Source organism: Mytilus trossulus, chromosome 9, assembly GCF_036588685.1.
Source record: "Mytilus trossulus isolate FHL-02 chromosome 9, PNRI_Mtr1.1.1.hap1, whole genome shotgun sequence".
Lineage (NCBI taxonomy): Eukaryota > Metazoa > Mollusca > Bivalvia > Mytilida > Mytilidae > Mytilus > Mytilus trossulus.
Window position 1 is genome coordinate 58,802,145 of NC_086381.1, and position 21,052 is coordinate 58,823,196.

The window sequence follows — 21,052 nt, forward strand, 5'->3', positions numbered from 1 at the left end:
TGGTATGCTATTCATAGCGTTTTGCTTATTATTGTATGGTCTTAAACATGCTAAACATTCAGCCTTTTGTTTTTGTATGTTAAATACTCACCATGAAAATTTGTATTACAGTATTAAAGTTTTAATTATCTTTTGTATCAATAATTCAGTCTAGCAGAAAATATATTAATACTGTTTGTACTGTTATGAGATTTCCATAGAGGAAAAACATTTCCTTAAGAAATTTCCCTAGAGGAAATTTGAAATACAATGATTTCCTCAGAGGAAATTTGTTGTCTTGAATTTTCCTCCAAGGAAAAGTGTTTGTCAAAAATTTCCTCACAGGAAAAAGTATTTCCTCCAAGGAAAATTTGAAGCTACAAATTTCCTCACAGGAAAAAGTATTTCCTCAAAGGAAAATTTAAAGCTGCAAATTTCCTCGTAGGAAAATTTGAAGCTGCAAATTTCCTCAAAGGAAAAAGAATTTCCTCTAAGGAAAAAGAATTTCCTCTAAGGAAATAGAATTTCCTCAAAGGAAATAATTATGCAGCAAATTCCCTAAGGGAAATCTTTTTCCCTTGAGGAAAAAACAATTTCCCTTGAGGAAAAATCTTTTTCCTTCAGGGAAATTTGATTTCCCTTGAGGAAAAGTACTTTTCCTCTGAGGAAATTGTTGAAAAAAGGGGCATAACTTTTTCAACAGTGGTGCTAGAGCCAAAATTTTTTAGGACAAATATCAGGGAACCAATACCAACCAAGTTATCAACTTTGTTTTGACTTAACTCCAAAAATTAAGGTGACAACTTTTGCACTCAGCGGAATTGCAAACTTGTCCCGGAGACTGTTATTAATGCTAAAAGATATGCAAGACTTGTATCGGCATTCTATCTTTAAATCTTTTAAATTTCAACATGGTAATTTCTCATTTTCAACTTGACATTTCTCATTAAAATATGTCCAAGTTCAAGATTCTCAGTTTGGAACCGCCAAAAGTGATGCTTGGTGCTGAAAAATGTAAATTCCACCTTAAATTTGAGTTACGCCATTTCAATTGATATTTTATAGTGTGTCTTTCTATGTTGAGATGTTACATTTATAAGATTTCAGGTAAAGGTTAAGGTTGGCGCAAAATTGAAACGGTTTAACCCACTGCATTTTTTTCCATATGTCCTACGTAAGGAATCTGATGTTCAGTGGTTGTTGCTTGTTGATTTGGTTCACAGGTGTTCCCCGTTTCTCGTTTTTATATAGATTAAACCATTGGTTTCCCAGTTTAAATGGTTATATAGCAAGCTATAGAGGGCCACAACATGATTAGCGTGAAACCTACCTATCATGTTGGGGCCCTCTATAGCTTGCTGCTCGGTGTGATCCATGGTTCCTTGTTGAAGACCGTACTTTGGCCTAAAATGGTTAACCTTTACAAATTGTAACGTAGGTGTTCCATTGGCATTGCTAAAACATCTTCTTATACATTTTATCATTCTAGAACTAAGAAATGTCAAGTTGGAAGCAAGACGTGTTAACTTAAAAGTAGGCAATATAATTCTTTATCAAGTAGCCCTAGACTCAAAAGACAAAAATAGAAAAAGTTAGATGAGTATTACTCATTTAACAAACCGGTCCATATAAAAACCTGTTTTTGCATTGTCCCTCTCAATGTACCGGTTATATATAATCGTTGCTACTGCTCGTTTAAAAATCTACTATTAAACCATTATTGTATCAGCATCTAATACAAGAGTTGTCTACCTGTATAACATATTGACATTCCATGCTGTCTGTGTATTCATTGGGATATCCAGGGGAGGTAATATATTGTTCCTTGTTTCGGAGACGAAACCTGCCACCACAAGCTGTGTCTAAAATAAACAGGTAATATGAATTAAACAATCATTAACATATTTTAAAATATTGGCTCTTTCAAAAGAATGAACCTGCACTCTATCATTTATTCGTTGTTGAAAAAAGCAATCAAATGCAAGTTTTTCGTACTATGCTCATTTTGTTAATACGATCGGAGAAAAGGACGCATTTGTTATATCACCCTGAATGTATAAGCATGGAGCAAAGTTCAGTCAGAACAGGACGCTCTATTCTGACAATCAGTCATTTCAAAGCAACAGTCCAAGTCACTGACGTGACAATAAAAATGTCCATTTGAATTTGTTGGTCGAACGCTGGGATTCTTTTTCCATTTACTCCTAAATATTTGACACTGTACTTCAACCTCAAATAACATTCAACTAGAAACATCGAACGTATTAACTATCCTATTAAATTGCTTTTCTTTTACTTTCTAATTTCGTACCAAAATTCTTCATGCAGATAAATCCTCTGTAAGAATTCTTCGAACAGGGTCCTATTGACAGAAACTGACCATCAGTGGATCCACAAGTATCTCCTTCCTCTGTACCGAGATCGTGAATTGACCTAAAATGAAGACGAAAAATATTTTAAAACATTACGAAACGAAAAATACAAATGAATAGAACGTCACAAACGTGTATGTTCACTATAATAATTATAAACAAGAGACTGTCACAACGACAGCAAAGCGGAGTTATTAACATTTTTTGTGTCCTGCCAATTTCACAAGAACCATAACTGATGAACGGTGAAAGTGAAAATCGTCAATATCAAATTTGACCTCCATTTTGTCATCAGTATCAACATATTGAAATTTGAAAAGCTTAGATTGAATGGTTCATGAGCAAATGCAATAACATGAATGGAAACGCCATTTTTCTATCTTTCAAGAACTATAACTCCTGCACGGTAAAAGTCAAAATCGACATTATTGGACTTGACCTCCATTTTGTCATCAGTAACAACATATTAAAATTTGAAAAGCTTTGATTGAACAGTTCATGAGTAAATGCACGGACACGAATGGAAAAGCCATTTTTTAATCTTGCAAGAATCCTAACTCCTGAAGGGTAAAAGTCAAAATCGTCATTATTGAACTTGACCTCTATTTTGTCATCACTAACAACCTATTAAAATTTGGGAAGCTTTAGTTGAATATTTCATGGCTACGTGAATGCACGGACACGACTGGAAATGCAATTTTTCAATCTTTCAAGAACATAACTCCTGAACGGTAAAAGTCAAAATCGTCATTATTGAACCTGATCTTCATTTTGTTGTCAGTAACAACATATCAAAATTTTAAAAGCTTTGGTTGAACGGTTTATAGTAAATGCACTGACAACATTTGGTTGCCGCTCGACCGACCGCCCGACTGCCCGACCGCCCGGCCGCCCACCGTACATCCCCAAATCAATCACCGACATTTTTGTCACAAAAATCCAGTTAAAAGTAGTCAAGGGGTGAGTTTTCATTTCTAGTAGAAGAACAAAAATCTTTACAACCTTATAAAAAAAGTAAACGATTTTTTTAATCGGATCATACAAGCTTTGTTTGTAAAAAGACATTTCTACATGTCTACATGTCTGCGGTTACGTTTGAAGCAATGACAATATATAACACGAATATGTAGAACAGTATGTAATATAGATCTACAAAAAGAACCAAACACCAAAAACTAAACATGAACAGCGGAAAGTCTGTTTTGTATTTTATTTGTCATTTTCGTATTAGATAGACGCAATTCTATTAAAAGTATCATAGCTAATATCATCAGTTTCATAACTTTACTTAGCATGCTTAAGTTTTTTTGAACAAAGATGATTCATTCATTCAAAAAACTAGCATATCAGTCTATTATAATAGGTACTTACATTAAGGAATCATTATATTCTTGTCCGTCAAGGCATTGGTAATAAGGTAGACTGTTTAACAATATATCTATCTATATAACATAATGTTCAATCTAGTAGGTACTTACATTAGTGAATCATCGTATGCTTGTCCGTCAAGCCATTGTTAATAAGGTAGACTGTTTAACAATATATCTATCTATATAACATAATGTTCAATCTAGTAGGTACTTACATTAGTGAATCATCGTATGCTTGTCCGTCAAGCCATTGATAATAAGGGAGACTGTTCAACAACATAACAATCTAACAGGTACTTACATAAGGGAATCATTATACACATGTATGCTTGTCCGTCAAGCCATTGGTAATGAGGTAGACTGTTTAACAACATAACAATATAATAGGTACTTACATAAGGGAATCATTGTATGCTTGTCCGTCAAACCATTGGTAATAAGGTAGACTGTTTAACAATATAACAATAAAATAAGTACTTACATAAGGGAATCATTATATGCTTGTCCGTCAAGCCATTGGTAATAAGGTAGACTATTTAACCATTCACTGGCAGTACGTCTAACTCCTAACCAGATACTTTGGGTGTCGCCAGTAAACTTCATTTCTTCAAGCGTATTTACCACCCAGTCCTACAATGTATGTTTAATATAAAATATGTTTGATCTGTTTTGAATTTTACATTAATCTATTCGGTTCTTATTAAATTATCATCTATTTTATTCGTATACTAGTGTTTTACAGATTCAATATCGAAATTTAAGATGACCACATGTTAACTTATCAACATATCAACAGTGGATGATGTCATAGTTGAACAGAAACCATTGAGCTTAATGTTATAGAACTCTGGAAAACTTCAAGTTGGGAATCTAAAAAAGATAAAATCAAATTGAAAAAATCAATAAAAAAATCAAAAATTTAGCAACAGAAGCTGATCAAATATTATTTTCTAATACTAAGACCGCACGCGATTTTTAAGCTAGATCAACCTTACATACATGTATCTCCTCAAAGCATCCATAACCGATTGATGTAGATGGAAAAGTTCCACCTCATCATGTAAATCAACTTTTGTAAGGTAAGGAGTGTATATTTCGTACCAAAAAGTGCATGTATATACTGCAAAAGCTAAAATTGAATAAGTAGAAAATGGGAACAATTTGAGAGCTCAGTGGTATCGCCGAAACGTTTGGTTTGTTACTATTTAGAAAGATTTCAGTTTGACTTTATTGAATAAGAACTCACCTTGTCGACTCCGGTTTCAAATGTGACATGAGTAGCTCTCTGATTTGTGCAGAAATTTAAAGCTGCGTCGTACGTGATATAAATATTAGGATACAGTCTGTAACAACGACCATTGGCAAATACCCATCCTGCAGGACATCTCCAAGTAATTACTGAAAACAAAAATATCGCATGTTTCAAAAGTAGTTGAAATATAAGTAAATTGATATTCTTTGCATTGTAAACCATGTGGAGTAGAAAAATTTCGTCAATATAAATCATCGCGAAAATGTTCAATTTGGATATTCCGGGTTAAATCCTGGTCAGAATCCAGTCATAGCGTTTGATCAACCTCTGTTTGCAGTTGCTAAGCAAATTCAATGGAATTGGCCAGAAATCTACGGTGAAAACAAGTTCATAGTAATGTTCGGTGGACTTCATATTGAAATGGCAACGTTTAAGACCATTGGAGACTGGTTGGAAGGATCTGGTTGGACATCTGTGCTGACACAAGCCAATGTTGCATCTTCTGGTAAAGCTGAGAGAATACAGTGAAAGTGAGGAATTTGATTATAAACTGGACATGGAGGAGTGGTGCTTGCAAATGTCTACAGAAAGACCTCAGTTCCACTACTGGTTCCTAACTCTGAAACTTGAACTAGATGATGCGTGGGAGACATGGATGGCATTTGAAGATGTTACTTTAGCATTCCGAATAATGATTGATCAACCTACATCACCCGATATGGATTTAATAATGGCATTGATAGAACGATACGTGGTTTAAATGTACGATCGAACGAACACATCAAATGGGGTTAATGAAGCAAGAAAACAACTGTTTGCGCAAAAGGGAAGACTAATTGAGGCTATTCCACCGACTCGGTCTAGTCTTTTCCAACATGTTAAACGTGCAGTATTCCAAGGCGGCTTTGTATGGGGATCGAGCTTGGAATTGGTTCCATTACTACCTACATGTAGTCCAGGCGCTTATGGATGGAAAAGGGACAAAGATAATCAATGGAAACCCTTTTGGACTGCACTTTCTGAGGCATCGTCCTCTTGTCAGGAGCTTGTGCATTGCGGATGTAAAAAAGGCTGCGGTGGTCGTTGTAAATGTGGGAAATCAGGTCTCCCGTGCACTGCTTTGTGTGCTTGTGGTGGTGATTGTGAATAGAAACCAATGTGTTGCCACCATATTATTGATAAATTTCGTCCCTCTTTTAGATAAAGTGAATATTTGGATTGAGGATAACTTAAAGCCAAAATTTAAATGACTAGCACAAAAAAATGTTTTAACATTTCAAAAAAAAAAAAAATCTTCATATTTCTATGTCTGCCATATTGGATTTCACCGGAAGTTGTGATTTTATAGACAAGTGGCCTATATATTGTATCCAAGAGAGGCACCAAAGAAAGGTTCCTGTACAATATGATGATAGTAGCAGTACATTCAAATACACTTCAATTATCCTCCCAAATAAATAGGCTTACATTATAACAATGTCCGCCATATTAATTTTTACCGGAAGTAGGGCTTCCAAAGACTTACAATCTCTAATTGTATTCAAAAGTAGCACATATCATTGTTCGTGCCAAATTTAATTATAGTAGCATGATTTTAACACCTTTTCAAATACCCGCCTTCGATATTGGGCTGATTTAAGTATACTGTCCGCCATTTTGCATCTTACCGGAAGTGAGACATTTTTTTCAAATGCCTCCCTATCTGAAATTAAAGAGTAATACTAGAGGAAGGTTTGTGCCAAGTTTTATGCTTGTAACACGTTGTGCACAATTGTTCATGAAGCCGCCGGACTATTTCGAATACACCAACAAACTTGTTGGAAAATCGCGAACAGTAATCGTCGCAATATAGTCCGTAAATGGTTTAACGCAAAATAGGTGTACGAGAAAATACGTTAGTTTACAAAACTGTCACATGTATGAAAACTGTTGCCGTCAATAAATGTAAATCAAAATAAATAAGAACTTAAACGTAGACAAAGTGATGCCCCGCACTCCATTTTGAAGTGACTGTATTATAACAAAGTCAATGTAGGACTTTCTTTGAGATATTGTATCTCAAAAATACCAAATTTTAATCTCAAAATCAAAATCCTGACCACATGCACATCTTCAATATGTATGTACGAACAGCTAGTAAAGTGGAAATTTCCTCGCATTCAAACTGTAGACACTAAACTGTAGGAGGAATTAAGCTGTATAACTTAATGCCCATAATGATCCATAATGGGACGGAATGGAGGCCAAGAGGACGGAGGGAAGGACGGACAGGGGTAAAACAACTTTCAAATTCGGGGGTCATAAAAAAATCTCAAACTGGAGAATCACTGTGATTCATGAATTTAAAACTGTTCTACACATCTACATCTGCCTAGCGAAAAGTAAAAAGATGTAATCGATAAAGAAGCTCACAGTTTGTTAATTTATAATGATACTTACTTCTTTGGTATCCAGGTATAGGTGCTTCACAATGGTAGCCTATAAAACCATCTGGACATATACACTTGCATGTGCTGCCACCTATATAGCCTCCATTCAGACATCGCTTAGATTTGTCGCATTGCTCTAAAAACATATTTAAATTTTAATTTATTGTCTTTTTACATAGTTTGATGAACCAACGTTTACATATAAATGTTGTGAAAGAAAAATTTAATGCAAATTTTGGAGAGAGAAAAAAACCAACAACGATTTAGTAAATAACATAGCTGTGAAAGACTCATTCTCTAACTGATTTTTTTTTTATAAATGAACCTTATTGTAAATAATAACAAAATGCTTTGCCAAGCGCAGCCTGATAAGACATCAAGGTCGAACCCGGAACAGTCAGGGCAAGTTTTGACACAATATTCAAGCTTGATACTGTCTGAATTAGGATTGTGATCAAAATTTTTGACAAAATATAGGTTTCCGAACAAAATAAATGTGGTGTTAGATCTTAGAAATTTAAAATGGGACATTTAATTTACCTAAACATCCCAAATCTAACAACATAGTAAATTTATGTAGCTATGAATTTTATTTCTTTAAATTATTCATAAATGTGTGGTTTTGATAAACGATATCTTTTTCTAAATGATGAAAAAATTATATCATACTGACTACTATATGTTGAAAAGAACCAATCTATCAAAAGATGCAACACACATGTTGTGCAATTCTTCTACCTTAAAATTTGCAAGATTCTTAACACGACCAAGACATTATTTTATTGTGGTTCTCTCCCTTTTCTTTCACTGAACTTTGCTACGAAGTCGTAGAGGTCTAAACAGATAATGGACAAGACGATCCAGTTAATATTTCTAACTTACCATTACATCTATAAGCTCTGTTTACCCACATTGCATCATAAAAGCTGATTTTTGTTGCTCGACCAATAACAGATTGATATGCTGGGTCTTTAGTTTCCAATACCGCTTGTCCGTTATTTGACCAAGACTGAAACAAAACGATGTATTTTTTTTTGTCCATCTAAATGTTATATTCCATGCATTAAATGATGTTAAAGAATCGACAACTACACTGCACAATACAACAGACCACATCCAATAGCAACACACCATTTCTACGAGAAAAAAACCTTATAAACAAAGATAAAAGAAAAACGAACAACGCAAGAACTAAATATTTCTTGGTACTATATAGGTAAAGCATGTAGTGGGGTATATAAGTGAGCTACAATTTGATTTTTTTTTATTGGAGTGTGGTGGAGAATGAACATTTTTGTCTTGCATTATTTGTGCTACTCTGTTCTGTCTTTTTTAATTTTCACTCTACTCGGTCCAGGTTTTTCTATATTAAATTATCACAAATTTTATTTTACATTCATCCTGATATTTCTTTTACAAAGTTGCTCATCCTGGTTTTTTTCACTTAAAACTCCTGTCCTCCCTTTTTTAAAATTTCATCCTAGCCCTCTTTTCCTCCTTAAAATAAAATGGTAGCTTCCTATACATAGAATACAATTCGGAATTTCAACACTTGTATACTACTTTACACTGTTTTCTGCTAACATAATTGTTTGAGGTTGATATGTTGGATAATGTTTAACGCGTTACTGTTACAGGCATTGCATGTATGTTTCATTATGATACGTTATTTTAATTGGCTAACAGCAATCTCGCGTCTTTCTAAAATTGACATTTATTACGCAATGAAATCTAACATGCATGATGACACGCCCAGGTCCTTCAATACAGTATGCAGGTAAATTAAAGGAAAACATGGTAGAAATCGTGTTTGCATGACCCTAGCTTAAAACATTGTAATAAGGAATAGAACAAAATGTACTTCGGTCAACTCTTTTACACCTCGACAATGAATTTACCAAAAGAAGCATTCAATTCCTAAATATTACACGATTTGAACTCTGTGTTGTACAAGTCTTAAATTCTTATTTTTTTCGTTCATTATCCTTTTTTTATAAACCCCATCATCACCCTAATCTAATCAATTATTAAATCTTACTACAAGTCATATGTAATACCATAATGCACAGAATTTCGCAAGATTGACCTGAAATCGAACAATGGTTTTCATCCTGTCCACGAGGCCAGCACGATGTACCACTAGACCCAGTAAACGGTTCATTGTGGCGAGACACACAAATGATTGGCAAGTAAAGGAAGTACATGTATACTAGATAACATAATTTTATTTGTCGGTCAGAGGCTTAAAAAATGTAAATTTCAATGAATTATGCATAGTATGCTTCCACGTACATTTAAAGGTCAATGTAAACTTACTGACATAATGTAGGTCACTGCACATGAATTGTTTTATATATTATTTCAAATGCAAATTTGTGACATTAGATTAAAGCAATTGACGCATATAATCACGGCAATTGCATATGATTACATTGTATATTCATTTTTATGTTACCTCGAACTTTTTAGATACTTTTGAAGTAATGCATATCATTATTGAAATTCGCCGTCATTGAGTACAACAATTATTAATAATTTAGAATATGGTACTATGTAAAAAGGTAATCAGGTTGATTTTGAGTTTTTGGTCAAAGATTCCGATCACTATTTCTAAAATTACTAATAAGTCATGTTTTTAAACTTTTGTAACAGTTAGGCCAAATAAAAAAGTATGTGTGGTTCCAGTTACATCTGAAAAAGTTCAGGTAGGTATGGATTTTTTTTTATTTTATGTTTTTTTGTTACATTGCGTCTATGGGAGCAACATTCTGACTTTAACAGTGCTTAATGAAAAATGACAATAAAATCTTTAGGGTAGGCTGTTTTAAGCCAAAAAAGTAGGGACGGTAGGGGTACTGGAACCACACATATATTTTTATTTGGCCTTACAGTGTATATATTTTTTAAGTTACATTGTAAGTACAAAAGTTCGTACGAAAAACACAAGGGTGAATTCATAGGTACACGGAGACTATCATTTGTGTGAGTCCTCCCCCTATATATTTCAAATATTTTCGCGTTTTTCTGTATTATACGAACATTCATTATTATACTGCAAGTAAGTTGTATTCGCTATTTACTATCAAATCCAAGTTTATTATCCACAGCGGTCACCTATATACTATATGTTGACCAAAACGGCCTTATCGTAGTCACTTTCCCCTTTCTACGCTAATGACCTGATATGTTGTTTTTGCTTTCACCCTGCAGTTTTCTCTGCTTAGAGGTAACAAAGTTGTTTCATTATCATGTCATTCACAATTTGATTCGAATTTGACAAAGAGCACTGTGAAAATAATTGAGATTAAATCTCGCTGAACGTTGCAGTCAACAGACCGATGTATAATAACAAAAATGGGAGTACATCTCCTGCACAAAAACATAATGTTTTGTTCTTAAACGTATAATAACCAAAAAGTAAGTACCTTCTTACAAACTTAGAAAGTTCAAAGACAAGGTTTAGAATTACGTTCAAATTAAGACAAGATAGTTTCCAAAAGTAGAGGCCGAAAGTTTTTTAATTTTTTTTTTTGGGGGGGGGAGGGTGTATTTACCGGGAGACATATAATACATAGCAAAGGGAATAGTACGATAAGAAACATACCTTTGGTTTATAATGCATAACGCTGGCATAGTCATACACCGTTCCGAATAAATCATAGGGGGTTCCCCGCATCACTGTCGTATCAAACTGGGCGAAGGAAGCCATGTTGATATTATCATAGTGGACTATGACGTAACCATCTCTATCCGCTCGGCGCTGTGTATGGACGAGACCAATAGCATGACCAATTTCATGGACTATAGAAACTGTCTGAAAAAAAAATGTCCTATCAGTTTGATAAAGTATCAAGACTACTTTATAGAACGTACATTATGTTGTTGTTGATGGTTCATATCTGTCATACTAGTTTTTCGTATATTGCATTGTCTAAATAAGGCCTTTTAATTGTTTCACATTTTCAAGTGATGGCATTTTATAGCTGACTATGAAATATGAGTTGTGTGTGTTATAGTAGGCATTACACACACCTATAGTTATTGCTTTTATCTTCGACATTTTATCTCCGATTGATAGTTGGCTCATTGGCAGTCATTCCACATCTACAGTTTATGAAGTCGTTTAAGTACCAAGCCATTGTGACATTTGCTTTTCCCAACAGTTATTTGTTAATTATTGATATTTATTGAATAAATTTGAATTACAAAGTTGCTTCATATAAATTATAAGTAAAAAACAAAAAAAGATATTTTGAAAAGTGATCTTTGTTGAAATTGTTCGAAGAAAATTTATCTCAAAACTGAGTTGTAACTTTTTGTCCTGTGACTTTATGTCCTTCATTTTTATATGATAAGAACAACACTATTTTGTTGCCCTTTATAGCTTGTTGTTCGGTGTGAGCCAAAGCTCCGTGTTGAAGGCCGTACATTGACCTATAATGGTTTACTTTAAAAAAAAAAATGTTGTTTGGATGGAGAGTTGTCTCATTGGCACTCACACCACATCTTCCTATATCTACTAGACCAGTACTGACAGAAGGCTTAAAGAGATAACTGTACATAGTTGTTGTAAAGTATATCATATTTTAAGCATCGCTTTGTTGCTACCTAAGAATAAAGGCACTGCCAGTATGCTTACTGAGATTGACTGAGATTAAGATTGCTTATAATCCAGAGGTAAATACTTTGTATAAAGTCTGCACGACTACATAGTATCTTAATCAACAGTTTTGAAAGTACTAATATATACTTACATCAAGACAACCGGGACTGATGCCAATTGTTTGTGGTTGTCTACTAGCCAGTCCATTCTTAGAGAAACATCTGCAAGTTTATAAAATCTATATGCTATTTAAGAATACTTAGTACTACTTTCATGCATTGAGTGAAGTCTATGTAGTACATTAGTTTTAAAAAAGAGAACTCGGCGAAAACCTGATTTATGATAATATTTAGTTGAAATTGGTTTTGAGCTACATATGTAGCTTTCAATACAACTAAGGTTACTATTAGAATTTGATCGGTGCTTGATGTCTATAAACTTTTTGCAAAGGAGCGACCATTTTTTTCATTTTTTCATATATTTTTTTTATGAAAAAGCATACTCCTCCTCCGTTCCTTTAAGTTAAATGGTCGTTCCCTAATGTGTTTGAGCGCTCGGTGCTTATCAGATGAGTCAAAGCGCCATATTCTGTATGTGCCCATCTTATACCGGGAGTGTATGTAAATGTTACCTTGTTGTGGTCGTCTGCAATGACTGTTCTCTTTGTTATCATAAATTGTTTATGGTTTTTAGTTGGTCCTATATTACTTGTTTAACATTTTGTCATCCCGATGAACTTTTTTAGCTGACTAAGTTTCATTGTTGAAGGTCGTACACAGGTAATCTTGAGTTGTACACATCCTTCTCTTTGCGTCTTTGTTAGACGTATAGTTGTTTTGATTGGACAACATACCACATTTCCTTACTATTGTATTATACTGACTGTCCTGAATATTTATATGTACCTTAGCAAGTTAATGAAAAACAAAGTCAGTCAATCAATATATTATACGAGACGATGATGCCAAGACAAGAAAATCATAAAAGTATAAACTGATCTTAGTCCCATTCTTAACAGTACTTACGTTGACCCAAGATAAAATTCAATAAATCGTTTGGCGCCCATTTGTTTTCGTAATTCTTCCGTATATGGTACAAACTCGATACACGTGACCTCCTCCCATCTGTTCATAGCAACCCGTATCTTTTTCTGTTGCTCTTCAGCTGTTTGCAAGAAAAAATAAATTCACTGATACATATAGATCTCTTTGTAGTTATGTCAAGACTTATAACATTTATTGGTTTAATGTATATTGTTTAGTTGTAGTCATTCGTTTTGTGGACACCATTACGGGTTGGTTGAGAGCCACGGTGCCGAATGCTCTACATTATATCACTAACCTTTCACCACTGAAGTAGTGAGTTGAAAACCCCCATGTGGCATGTGCAATCAATTCCGACCTCAATTGACTAGGATTGAAACTTTTCCTTCTAAATGGTTGGGGTTTGTTCTTTGTGGTTAGGCTTCAGCCATCCTCCCCAATGAAAATTTGCCACGAAAAAGCCTAAGAGTGTTGGAAGCGGCGTAAATTTAACACAATCAATTAATAAACCAGTTGGTTCGTTATTTTTGAATAATTGATGTTTTCATATTGTCATCTCTTCCTGGATCATGACAATCTCGATTTTGCACAAACAATGAGCAACACAACAGGTGCCACTATTGAACCGTTCCGGAAGACCTGTGATTACTTTTGACATTGATTGGATTCGAGTTTAACATTTTAAAGTTAAATAGTATGTAGAGTTTAGTGGCATGTTTTTGTCTTTCCATCGAATCGATTATTAATTGATACCACAAAGACACAACACTTGCAATTTTCATCTTCACCAGTCAACAAGAATATTTGGCCATTATTGAAGCATTGGTGGGGTTAATGCCTTCCGGGGAATTTTCCTCGACAGTTTCATGCTTAATATGCGTAATTATATATAGTGAGAACAGCTGTGAAGTATTTTTTATCGGATTATTGGATAGATCTCAGAAAATGTGAATAATTCACCTTTGATTAACGTCAAGTGGACACTATTTCATGCATTCAAAACAAGACAATCATTTCGTCCCCGTTGGATAGTTTTCTTAATGGCAATCATTCTACATTAAGGAAAGCCTCAGCTGTAATCTTACATGTTCTTTGTGTTTGCCGACCTTGTGAGGGTTCAGAGATAAATGTTTACAGCCGATTCCATTGAGTGTGTAGCGAAAGGTAATAGCTTTGGTTAGCTTGCTTGTTAGCTTAACCGTGAAGTCATTATTAGATCAAGGTTACTACCCTCCTTTCGAAGTAGCATAGTCCAACAGACAGATCGATTAGTTTTTTGTTGGACTAGTCTATTCTTAAAATGGGGTAGTTAACCTAACACGCAAGCTAACCAAAGATATTACCTATGGCTACACACTCACTGGAATCCGCTGTAAAACACACAAGAAGACACTGACTGCCACAAGGATGATTACGTTAAAATAGTTAATGCTAGCTTAAATATTAGTTTCAAAGTAAAAAAGAGTCAATGATGTTTTGTTGTCAAAGATAAATTTATAGATAATATGCCTGGCATACAGATAATTCCACAATCAATGCACAGTTCACAAGTGATAGCATGTAAAACTATAATTTAATACCACATGTTTGTATAAACTAAGTAATTCTGTCTTATCTATGAGTATACAATTGGTCGTTTATATTCATTATTCAAATAATTATTCTTATGATTTATACAGTGTGCCATAACTTCTTTTTTTTAGATGATAGAAACATTGAATCGTACATTAACATTTTGTAATTGGAAAATATTCAGATGCAGTGTAACAGTAGTAGTTTTATATCATTATTAAAATTGCTGTTGCTGCAATTTTCTGTATTTGATAAACGAACCAATTTCCTGCTACTTATATTTTGTTTTTGAAATAAATGAATTTTCACATGCAACTTGAGGATGTCTAAATGCAGCTATATGCAAATAAACTGTTAACGAACTAAAAACATTTTCCAATGAAACATTTATATTCTTACTTTTATTAGTATATCAATGTAAATAAAATAAGACCACCCTCATCATATTTTATTGATACAATGATTTTTTTAAGCAACACAGCAAGTAAAATCTGCAGAAACTACTTTCTATTTTGAGAGGCAGGTATGTTATACGAGATTATTCCTCATTTCATGCATGTTCTCGTGATCGCGGTTGTGGGTTCGAAATTAACTGTGGCCGGGTAAACCCAACCACTTGAAAAATGGTACTTGGTGGTTTTCCGCTAAGCACGCAGCATTTAAGAGTAAGAGTAAGTAAAACGTGGATGGCTCGGATAATTACTCGTTTTTTGGGACAAATGTCTTTTTTTTAGGCAGCAGAAGCCCAGTATGTTAAATCTGCACAATATACTTACTATATTGAGAAGCAGGTATAGTGTATGGGATTATCCCATCAGGCCATAGTGTTATAGTTGTTTCCCGTCGTACACGTCGTACACGTGTGTTACTGTATACCTATAAAAAAAAATATCATTTTCGAGTCAAAATCTCAAATAAACGATAATGATATCTGTTTTATTCTATGGGCTTCAATAGCAACTGAGTTAAATAAAGCATTCTCTTATCTTAAGATAGAACACTTATAAAATTGAGAATGGAAGTTCGGAATGTGCCAAAGAGACAACACAACAACCCGACCATAAGGTAAAAAACAGTCGAAGCCGCCGATGGGTCTTCAACACGAGAAAATCCCGCACCTGGACCAAAACATTCTTTTTTTAAAGACATCATTTCTTATATTTGTATGGGAGCTTTGAATAGTTATATTCCCAGTTTTGTAGTCGTTCATTTGCTAATTATTACTCAGAGATAAAATTGAAAATACACTGCAAAAATCGTGCTTAGAATTTAAACACTTGTGATACATGTTTAGGTCTAAACGTGTTTAGGATTGTGTTTAATTTCTAAACACATTTTTCAGTAAGCACATAATATTTAAACATGACGTGAATTTAAACACGTTTTAAAAAGAAAGTGTATAGAAATTAAACACATTTTTCTAAGCTAAACACGATTCTAAACACAATCCTAAACACATTGTACTGAGACACGTTTAGATCTAAACATGTCAAAAAAAAAGTGCACAAAAGATGTGCTTAGAATTGTGTTTAGGATCTAAACACCATTTTTACAGTGTATGCAAAAACAAATGTAAGCACAGCATAATTAAACTAATTTCATAGCAATTGTTTAAGAACAAGGATATCTGAACAGAAATAGAGATAGAATAGTAAATTAAAGATATTTTTTTCTCTTTTTACTCCGACTTATAACATGTATATTTCTGATAAAAATAAGAACTCGTAGAATTTTAAAAATCTCGTTTTATAGTTTTATAGGGAAATAAACTATTTCAGCTCGGACTCAGAATGAAATTACCCCCACCCCCTCTTTTTTTAAAAGTCAATTGCTTGGTCCCTTTATTGTCGTATAGAAGTATTTGTGAACAAGATACATCACAGAACATGTACTTTAGTTACACTTTTTATTTTTAATTATACAAATATTGAAGTAGTTTTACGTTTTTGTTTGAAATTGAAATTACTTTATCCTCTACAAACAAGTTGTTTTATGTGTTTAAAATTCGAAAATCATTTATACAAATTGCATCAGTTTAATAACTGCACCGTATGGAATGCATATTTACGATGTCATTTTGTAAGCTAATTTTTATACTGTTACAGTCAATGTTGTTATTTGTGGTAGAGATATGTACATGCATCCTGAAACTGAAACAAAAACTACTTCAATCTTCCTTTAAGAAAAGTTTAAAACTGTTTTAATTGCAAATTTAAAGTACATTTTCTAAATAATAAAAGAAGCAAAGCGCTGTTCTATTACATTTTAATTATGTTCAAATGTGGTGTAAGAAATTACATAGAGTCAATGAAATATACTAAATTAATGCTTTTGTTAATCAAAAAGAATCGAATACTTTTATTTTAATAAATAAATGTACTATATTTAAAATATACATGAAGATTAAACTTTCATGCCCTCACCCCCCCCCCCCAAAAAAAAAAAAAAAAAATAAGCAACAAAAAACCACCGCACCGAAGAAAAAATAAATTATGCTTACTGTCTAATCTAATCTAAAACATTATAGATTTTTTTTATAGGTTCTTAAGCATGCAGACAAAGTAATACTTTGCTAACAAGGAAAAAAGGGAAAGGGGTCTTTGCGGATATATATCACATGTGATTGCGTATTTAGTTACAACCTGAATTGCCAAACGATTATACCCTTTCGACCTCTACCCCACCCCCACCCCAACCCCCCTCTTTTTTTGTAAATCGGTCACTACATTCCTTTACTTTACAACTTTACTCATTTATAGTCAAATGTGACTGATATTGTTTTCTGATTATTCATTCATTTAAGCTCGATATATTTTAAAACTTTTGCATCTATTAACTTCTTTAGTAAAATTATGCAAAAGGCATACGCTTCAAACGTAGCAAAGGTGTTCCTAACATCTGTCGTGGCTCGAAAAAACTTGTAAAATGTAAATTAAAAAAATCCTTGTCAAAAACACATGTTAGGGGACGACCATTTGATATTCTGGGGGAGGGGGGCCGCAGGATGATTTTGAAAATAAATAACTCAGCCTTGATAATCACAAAAACAAATGGTTTGTTATTCAGTAGTTTGAAAATAAATTACCTGACTTGAAATGTATTGAAAATAAATAACTCAGCAGGACTATAGCTTCTTGGGCCTTCAGCAGTTCCAAAACCCTTCAAACATTTATTTGCCTCGCTCCGCAAGGCAAAATATGTTCGACAATACTTTTGAAAGAGGATAGGTAAAACCAAACTTTAATACTATGTATGTATGCAATACATGTATATTGGTTGGGAATATACATGATTCATTTCGTGTTGAAAAGTATAAAATACTTAATCTAATTATATACCAATTGTCTTTTATAATATACTATGTATTTGTGTTTCGTTTGTCCTGTCTCGCTATGTATTATCTTAATGTGTTTGTATATATTGTCCTCTTGTACACAAGTATGTGTCTGAGGTTATGAATAAAATCTTGAATCTTAAAATTTCTGCAGGGGATAATGATGAATTTTAATTGAATGCATGGTGCACAATAACTTGACTATACATGTATTATTCAAAATTAACAAATATTTTAAAAATTGTATGTTTTCGAATATCATAAATAAAGTTGTGAAAATGAAAAATCAGTCCCTTGCTTTAATGAAAATGAAAAATCTTGCTTCAATAGTGCAGAAAATGAATATATGTCCTCTCAGTTTACAAAAATAAATAACCGACCAAAAACAAATCCTCCTGCTCCCCTCCCCCCCAGAATATCAAATGGTCGTGCCCTTATAGGAAAGCTGATTTCATTCTTTTCTAGAGTTCTGGGCGGGGGTTAGGGGGTAGGGCACGAGGATTTTAAGATGATTGACTATCAAAGTCATTTTCATCTGTCACATGCCTGCTTATTTCTTTTCAACAAAAATAAATTCGAACTTTTGTTCGCAGCTGCATTTTGGGTTGCAGAATATTCTTGCAAGGTTAATCGATTTTAACTCTTACCTGCCAGAACGAAATCAAGTTTAAAAATCGGCCACCCCTCTTTCCCCCGGACCCTCGAGATTGTGTTTATGTTATGATTAATATTTGGAATATGTAAAATTATTGAAAAGTATATATATTATTCTTTGGTCTCAAAAATATTCTATCGGTTTCAGAAACCTACAATTTTTTAACCCTGTGAGTGAAACAAATAAAGGGGAAAACTGACTACACCTCTTTGCATTTGCCTGGTTTCTCTCTGTATGCTTTATATTTGAATACTTGTAAATAAGGCTTAAATATTTACATGTATTTACTATTATCTTCATTAGGTCATGTACATGTAGTAGTAAGATAAATGATAACTCTCAAATTTTAATTGTTACATAAAATAAACAGAAACATCATTCTAGATAAACAAAAATTTAGTGAATCTGATCTTCTTGTAAGAAAATGTATATAATTGCTTAATAAAACCTTACCTCTGATAGTAAAGAAAATATCACAAAAAAAGACAATAAAAACCGAAAAAAGGCCATCTCCGCATTCATGTACAGTCTATTTACGATGATAACTTGTGTTTATTTACTAAAATTGTATCTAAATCCGTTATCAAGGCGCATGTACAAAGTCTCAGAAAAAAATTGATAACTGTGCCCGATGAAAGAAATGCCGAAAATCAAATGTAAATTAAGTAGCATATATCTGTTTTAATCTCTTTACCATACTTTGTTTTTATCTTTTGATAAGGTTTACGAAATAATACCGTGAAGAGAATGTTTTTATCAATATATTTACACATTTGTCATGCTATTTCTCGGAAGCTTATAAGAGTTCGTGGTCTTGTAGTCGACACTAGCTGGACACGGCTTTATTGACCGAACAAATAATACTATTTAATAACAACTTGTCTCTGTACTTTATCAGTTCTAATCATCGGTTTTATATGACGGAATTTCATTTTCTGCCTGATTAAGTGCTTGACCAAGTTGATGGCTAGCTGAAGGTCATGATTAGACACAATCCTTTTTATATATTGACTATAATTGTCTCTAATTGACCAATCTGTTATAACAGAAAAGATAGTAAAGAATAGTATTGGACTTGTCGAAACAGCATTTTTAAATAAAAGATAAACGAAAAAAGAAAGAAGAAAAATAAACTAGAGGCTCTAAAGAGCCTTTGTCGCTCACCTTGGTCTAAATGAATATTAAACAAAGGGAGTAGATGGATTCATGACAAAATTGCGTTTTGGTGATGGTGATGTGTTTGTACATCTTACTTTACTGAACATTCTTGCTACTTACAATTATCTATATCTATAATGAACTTGGCCCAGTAGTTTCAGTGGAAAATGTTAGTAAAATTTTACAAATTTTATGAAAATTGTTAAAAATTGACTATAAAGGACAATAACTCCTTAGGAGATCAATTGACCATTTCGGTCATATTGACTTATTTGTAAATCTTACTTTGCTGAACATTATTGCTGTTTACAGTTTATCTTTAATAATTTTCAAGATAATAACCAAAAACTGCAAATTTCCTTAAAATTACCAATTCAGAGGCAGCAACCCAACACAGGGTTGTCCGATTCATCTAAAAATTTCAGGACAGATGGATCTTGACTTAATAAAATTATTTTACCCTCGTCAGATTTGCTCTAAATGCTATGGTTTTTGAGTCATAAGCCAAAAACTGCATTTTACCCCTATGTTTTATTTTTAGCCATAGCGGCCATTTTGGTTGGATGGCCGGGTCACCAGACACATTGTTAAACTAGATACCCCAAAGATGATTGTGACTAAGTTTGGATGAATTTTTCTAAGTAGTTTCAGAGGAGAAGATTTTTGTAAAAGATTACTAAGATTTACGAAAAATGGTTAAAAATTGACCTGAAAGGGCAATAACTGCTAAAGGGGTCAACTGACCATTTCGGACATGTTGACTTATTTGTACATCTTACTTTGCTGAACATTATTGCTGTTTACAGTTTATCTCTATCTATAATAATATTAAAGAAAATAACCAAAAATAGTAAAATTTCCTCAAAATTACCAATGTAGGGACAGCAACCCAACAACGGGTTGTCCGATTCATTTGAAAATTTCAGGGCAGATAGATCTTGACCTGATAAACAATTTAATTCCTTGTAAGATTTGCTCTAAATGCTTTGGTTTTTGAGTTATAAGCTAAAACTGCATTTTACCCATATGTTCTATTTTAAGCCATGGCGGCCATCTTGGTTGGTTGGCCGTGTCACCGGACACATTTTTAAACTAGATAGTGGCCAAGTTTGAATGACTTTGGACCAGTAGTTTCATAGGAGAAGATATTTGTAAAAGATTACTAAGATTTACGAAAAATGGTTAAAAATTGATCATAAAGGGCAATAACTGCTAAAGGGGTCAACTGACCATTTCGGTCATGTTGACTTATTTGTAGATCTTACTTTGCTGAACATTATTGCTG

The 21,052-nt window shown here is 33.4% G+C and overlaps 1 protein-coding gene across 1 annotated transcript in view; it reads right to left on the minus strand.

The window, feature by feature from the left end:
- LOC134684801 (protein SpAN-like) overlaps positions 1–21,052 on the minus strand; it is a 37,921-nt gene that overhangs the window by 16,154 nt on the left and 715 nt on the right. Inside the window, exons 2-11 of the mRNA XM_063544112.1 lie at positions 15,397–15,496; positions 13,031–13,169; positions 12,157–12,226; positions 11,007–11,216; positions 8,285–8,411; positions 7,413–7,538; positions 4,968–5,119; positions 4,203–4,351; positions 2,291–2,412; positions 1,732–1,841 (exon numbers count right to left, since the gene is read on the minus strand). Coding sequence (XP_063400182.1) covers positions 1,732–1,841; positions 2,291–2,412; positions 4,203–4,351; positions 4,968–5,119; positions 7,413–7,538; positions 8,285–8,411; positions 11,007–11,216; positions 12,157–12,226; positions 13,031–13,169; positions 15,397–15,496 — 1,305 coding nt within the window. The remainder of the gene's footprint in view (positions 1–1,731; positions 1,842–2,290; positions 2,413–4,202; positions 4,352–4,967; positions 5,120–7,412; positions 7,539–8,284; positions 8,412–11,006; positions 11,217–12,156; positions 12,227–13,030; positions 13,170–15,396; positions 15,497–21,052) is intronic.